The sequence below is a fragment of the Haemorhous mexicanus genome, chromosome 12 (genome assembly GCF_027477595.1).
Source record: "Haemorhous mexicanus isolate bHaeMex1 chromosome 12, bHaeMex1.pri, whole genome shotgun sequence".
Classification (NCBI taxonomy): domain Eukaryota; kingdom Metazoa; phylum Chordata; class Aves; order Passeriformes; family Fringillidae; genus Haemorhous; species Haemorhous mexicanus.
Window position 1 is genome coordinate 22763752 of NC_082352.1, and position 5924 is coordinate 22769675.

General features: G+C 42.4%; 1 protein-coding gene across 2 annotated transcripts; it reads right to left on the minus strand.

The window, feature by feature from the left end:
* Window positions 1-894: 894 nt before the first annotated feature.
* On the minus strand, window positions 895-5635 carry GABARAPL2 (GABA type A receptor associated protein like 2). 2 transcript variants are annotated; one of them, XM_059857670.1, is made up of 5 exons: window positions 5466-5632; window positions 5100-5155; window positions 3005-3177; window positions 1383-1476; window positions 895-1174 (listed from the first exon to the last, which is right to left on the minus strand). In XM_059857670.1, the coding sequence occupies exons 1-4, from the start codon at window positions 5497-5499 to the stop codon at window positions 1386-1388; spliced, it is 354 nt and encodes a 117-aa protein (XP_059713653.1). In that variant the 5' UTR covers window positions 5500-5632; the 3' UTR covers window positions 895-1174; window positions 1383-1385. The 2 variants fall into 2 exon arrangements, with proteins under 2 accessions (XP_059713653.1, XP_059713654.1); XM_059857671.1 differs by having other exon boundaries at window positions 895-1476; window positions 5466-5635.
* Window positions 5636-5924: the final 289 nt, after the last annotated feature.

The following is a 5924-nucleotide window of genomic DNA, read 5'->3' on the forward strand; positions in this document are numbered from 1 at the left end:
AAAAAAAGGTAATTCAAAAAATGACAGGTGAAACCACTTTTCTTCATTCCAAATCAAAAATTCTGTTAAGAGTAAACATTAATGTGTGAAAAGGGAGCTACAAGTCAATTCAGGATGGAAGCACTGACAGAATGTTTCCTAAAGCAGTGGTTTACAATGCAGCGCTCTTCTGACTAATGAAAGGCTTACCGAGATCAAGAGCACATTTTCAGATGCAGTAAGCACATGCATCACAGTTACTGTGTCAACCCACAGTAATAGGGTAGTGTCAACCTTTCACAGGCTCCTACGTTCACGTTTTTGAGTCCTTCTGCCAATACTTGTGAATGACTGCAGAGCTAAACAATTCTAGGCGTAATGTATCTACGTGGGGGTTTGAGTTAGTATGAATTTGATTTAAGTTTGGAAAGTGGTAAATTTCCACTGTAACTGGAAGCATTTTAAAAACTAGATTCTTAGGCACCACATAGTGTGAAAATGAATTCAAAATTTTTAACAGGAATCTAAACTGTATTTAGCATTTCCTTGCTGACTTAGGAAGGTCAAAGTGATGCTACTTCTTCAACACAGTGTTGTCCTTTAATATCAGAGTGCGAACTCCAGCAATGTGCAATTAGGTCAATTAGCTGGTTTTTCTACCCTCTCCCACACAAACCAAGGATTTGCCTCTTTGCCTGTAAATAGATGTAACTGTGAGATATAGTAGCTCTGACACTATTTGTTTTGAAACCTACAAAGAGCTCCTTGTTTCTTCCTGGTATCAGCAGCCACACACTGAAGTTTGAGAAGCTGTACAATGTCTAGTAAGTAACAGAAGCAGCTGTGTAGCATCTAGTAAATGTGATGAGTAACTTTCTGGCCGAAATGAAGGTAAAGAAATTACAGCACTGCCTGTTTGTGACAGGAATTTTTATTGTACTTGTTTGTTAATTGAGAAAGGAACATACCAGCTCAATTCAACACGATCAGCATCTTGCTCCTGGCTTTGCATAAGCTAGCAAATCCAGTGTTTTCAATACTAATCTATTCTTTTTATTTTTCTTAAACTGACATCTCAAAACAGAATAAATGTGTGTTCTTCTTTTCATGTTTTAGTAGCCCAACTACTTTGCTTTATTTAACCAATGTCATCAAATGTATCCCCCCAAAGAACTGAGGCTCTGGGAATTCATAGCTGTGAGAAAAAAAAAAAAATGCACAAAACTAACAAAACTTTCTTTTTATAATTTAACAGTCTAATAAAACAAGACCTAGCAATATATTAAGAAATAAATCCAGTTACAAATGCATGTATATAGAAGGAACTTCTGAGGATGTCAGAACAGAAAATGATCAGCTATTTACAAGATACACAGCAGGATGGTACAGTAGCCAAGACCCACCATTCAGAAACCAAATGTGTTCTCTCCACTGTAGGCAACGTACAAGAATCCATCCTCATCCTTTTCCTTCTCATAAAGTTGTCCCATAGTTAAGCTTGAAAGGGAGAAAAAGAGAAATGGTTTGCATGGCTCATGCAAGTTGTCAGTGGTAACAGTTAGAACTTCATATAAACAAGGATTTATAAAAGCTAAAACTTGTAAGTCTGTGTATAGGTTAGAATATAACAAAAGAGAGTAAATGAAAAGTAGTTGACTCCTAAGTTAGAGAAATGATCCTGGACTCTCTGCAGAGTAAATTTTTTGTATTTTTTCACAAATGCCTTTGTCAGAATGCTTCCTTATTTTGTTGGAAATTGGTCTCTATTTTGAAAACAAAAAGAAACCGTAGTAATTACTTGGCTGGTCAACTGCTCCAACCCTCTATCTACAGATGGCTGGAGCAGTAGACATCAGTCGGGTGCACAAATGAAGCCTCCTCAGCTCACCTTTCTCTGACTTCCCAAAACTGAGAAAAGGCTAATGAACTGAAAGATGGAGATGGATGTGAGTGACAGGGAAAACAATGATGTCATTCTGCCCAAGAGAGAAGCTGGGAAGATTTGTAAGCAGTACTTGAATTGGAAGAGAATTGGTGAGTAGTAGATAGATCAGCAATCCTTGACATCCTTCTCTCTTCATACAGAAGTATATATAATAAACTGAAGCCTGTGAGATGAGCAGAGCCATGAACAGATTGTGGTTTTGTTTATTGGTTAAGTTACCATTTTTACATTAATATTGAATGATAAGAGCCCTGTTTTTCTAGCTGAGATGTGACATCTCATTATGAACATGTGAGAAGAGACAAGGGATCTCTCTTTCCTGCTCACAATTCTTTAGTACTGTAATAAAGACGACATAGAGGCATTCTCAGTACTTTTAGAAGAAAACAAGCAGAAAAGGATGGTTCTCACGGATCCCTATTTTGGATCGGATCACCTGGAAGGACTCTTTCTTTTACTATTAAGTATTAAGAAAAATATCACATCTAAGGCATGTAATGACATACTATTTCCTTAAGTGCTACTAAAGTATCTAGTGTAGAAAGTTGTAGTTGCTGCTTCTGCTATATTCTGTATGTAGCAGAAAACATTGAAACTTATTCCTATATAAAAGCAATGTGAAAAACCCTTCTACTGCAATTATTCTTTTTTTCATAGAAGGAAATAATTTTAAAAGAACCAGCAACTAGTTTGTAATGTTACAATGGTTTTTTTCAGAATAATTCATGGCATTTGCTGTTGAGTATTTAATGTGGAACCTTTTTTGTCATACTGAAAATCATTGTTTTCTTGATATTGGTAATGTACATGTTTTTGCACTCAACCAAATGCAACAACATTGTAACTGCAAAGCTCGGCCTTTTGCTATGGAAGTAAATCATAATATATTTTTCAGTCACCTTTCTTTTCAGCCTAGCTCAAGGTCAAATTCACGAGGAAAAAAAAACTTTTAGTGAGATTAAGATATGACAGACATCTCCTAAAATCACCAAATAAGCCTTGAAGAGCTTTGTTACTGACCCTCTAACATGCACAGACTTGCTTGTAATGATTCTGAATACCAAGTGAATAGTCTCTCACCTGGATTGTGGGACAGTCTTGTCTACAAAGAGGAATATTGCCTTCTCAGATGGCAGTTGAATCCTCTTCCTGATGATCCACATGAACTGGGCCACGGTGATGTCAGATGGAACTAAGTACTTCCTCTTGTCAATATCAACAATCTGAGATCCTGAGACCTTCTCCACTATGACCTGTAAAGTGCAGGTGCGAAGGTCAGGCTGTTCAGGATTGGTATGAACAGACAGCTTTGGTAGATTGCTTGCTCATACAGGCTTACAGTGATGAACAGAGGGGATGAACAAAAAGGTTTCCTGATCACAACCAAATCAGAGGTAGAACTGGCTCAGCATTGTAAAACCTAATTTTACAGCTGCACAGAAACCTACGTTTACATACACAGTGGCTTGAAACTTCCTGTGCCCGTCTTTGGCAGGCATGGGGTAAAAAGGCACATTATGCCTTAAAGACACCTGTGACAGGAAAGTATGCACATCACTTAACCTTTTGTACACGGATGATATGAAATTACTGCAATGTGGACCCAAAGCTGAAAATGAACCCTAGACAACAGTGAACCCTAGACACAAGTAAGGTTAATAGTGTCCTGGACTGCATTAGGCAAAGGGTTGGGAGGTGATCCTTCCTCTGTACTGGCACTGGTGAGGCTACCTTTGTGTTCTGCTGAACTGACATTTGGAGTATTCCATCATTGCTTCAGAAATCAGAAATTGACTACAGAAAGGAAAGATAGCAAGATGGCCACAAACAAAACCAAGCAAAAATAAACCAACCAAACAGAAAGCGACAGGTGCAGGGGGAAGGATAATTAAGTATTGCTAGTGAAAAAGACCCGATGCTCATTGTACTACACAGACTGATTCATGAAGGAAAAATACAGCAGGTCAGGAAATGGGGTTTACAGGAGGTTCCAGGGTCTCCATACCTTAGCTCTACATTCCACTTGAAACATTAAGTTTGAAAAACACTGTTAAATTGACACCAACTATTTGGTATCAATGGTATGCGGCTCAATTTGAATCATCAAACAGAAAACACATACTGGTCCAGACAAAGGATTGCTACAATTTGAGATTCAATTCCTGTATCTGTCTACACCTTGCTGTCCATCCCTGATACAGCAGCATGTCATTCTGACTGACATATGAGTTTCTATGTTTCTTTTCGCCATAGGTTATCAAGGATATTTTTGAAATGAATACATGGATACTGTGAAGATATACAGTCATTAAGGATGCTGCAGTTTATGTGTGAGGGAATAGTTAGTCAAGAGAGAATAGCAAGGATCATATCAGCTCACCAGATTGCAACTGGAGAAAATCTTGTGACTAGGTGCAACTGAGCAACAGAAGAAGTCAGTGGGAATGAAGATTCTTCCCTGGGCCGTGCTAACAGAAAAGTTACTTACCCAAAGGTGCGAGGCAGGAGTGGTCACTAACTGGCACATAGGATGTGGGAAATTTTACACTCAAGCAAGTCAGTTGAGAATGTGGACATGTTGCTAGCTGTTACATAAGGATGTGAACTGTGGTCTTTTCAGAGACTGAAACATGGTAAAAGGGATTGCGGAGAGAAGAAGAGAGCTCATTCACTATTTAGCAGGTATTAATGCTCCTCCAAGAAAGGAGGAGTCACCACTCACATTGGCTCTTCAAACAGGGTTCGCATGGGGAAATTCACTATGATGACTGGTTATAGGCATGGAATACATGAGGGATTATCATCTAACTAATTTAGCCAGGATGGAAGATGGTCAAGGTTTCAATAGTCTTTATAATCTTTCCAAGGATCAGGCACAATCTTCATGACAATTAAGGTATTTGCTGGGATATAATTGCCATTAGAAGAAAGCAGGACCATGATATATCATAAAAATCCCTGGAAAGATTTTAGAAAGCTTATTTGTCAAAATGCACTGGGGCAGAGGAGGAAATGTTCGACTAGTTATATGTGTTTGGGGCTTCTTTGAAACATCTAAGCACACAAAAAGGAAAATGAAATTTTCTTAGCAGGAACTCATCAGAGTGGGCAGGATGGAAACATTGTATCCACCTTTGCCTGTAAGTACTCTGTTAAAGCTGGCTTGGCTACTCACCGGGACACGGTCGGGGTATTTGGCTCGGATTTTTGCGGACTCGACACATCTGTGCTCTGTGAACAAAACTCGTAATTAGTCATTGCATAGTAATTATATTGCTGGTGTCCTAGGCCGAGAGGGCAGCGCCGGCAGGGCCGTGAGCCTGCGGGGATCGCGATCACATTCCCGTCTCAGAGCGGGTCTCTAATTTTTCGGAGAGACCGTCCCCGGGCATCGCACTACCCTTCGGCAAGGGCCGCCAGCGGCTGTCCGCCCACAGACAAGACGACCGCCTGGGAAAGCCGACCGCGACAGATGGCGACACGGGACACGGAGGGCAGCGGGGCCGCTGCCAGGCAGCGCCTGGCCCAGACCCACCCTTACCCAGCGCGTGGTCCTCTTTGAACATCCACTTCATGGTGCAGGCGGGCAAGGAGCGAAGCCAGAGGCGGCGAGGCCCGTGTGCGGGGGGCGGGGGCTCGTGCCGGGCCCTGTCGCTGTCACGGTTCTTGTCACAACAACAGCCGCGGCTCGGCAGGCGGGACTTCCGGCTTGCCTGTTCCCCGGCAACGGCTTGAGCAGCAGCGCTTCCGGCCGGGGATCGCGGGGCGGGGCAGTGGCATCTGGACACGGAGTCACCTGCTGGGCGCGAAGCCGTCCGCAGGGCTCCTGGGGCACTCGAAGCCGCTCCACAGACTTCATCGCCCCGGCAGGTGTCCCCATGCGTGTGTCCCCATCCCGCTGCCGGGCGCTATCTCGCCGACAGCCTCGGGAGGCAGCGGTGCGCGTTCATTGGCTGATGCGCCCGTCCCCTCGGCGCTGACTGGCGCGGTGTCTCATCAG

Coding starts and splice junctions, on each gene's coding strand:
- GABARAPL2 (XM_059857671.1), bottom strand. CDS start 5,499: ATGAAGTGGATGTTCAAAGAGGACCACGCGCTGG. Junction 5,156..5,465: donor CAAAGAGGACCACGCGCTGG/GTAAGGGTGGGT, acceptor TTTTGTTCACAG/AGCACAGATGTGTCGAGTCC. Junction 3,178..5,099: donor AATACCCCGACCGTGTCCCG/GTGAGTAGCCAA, acceptor TGCACTTTACAG/GTCATAGTGGAGAAGGTCTC.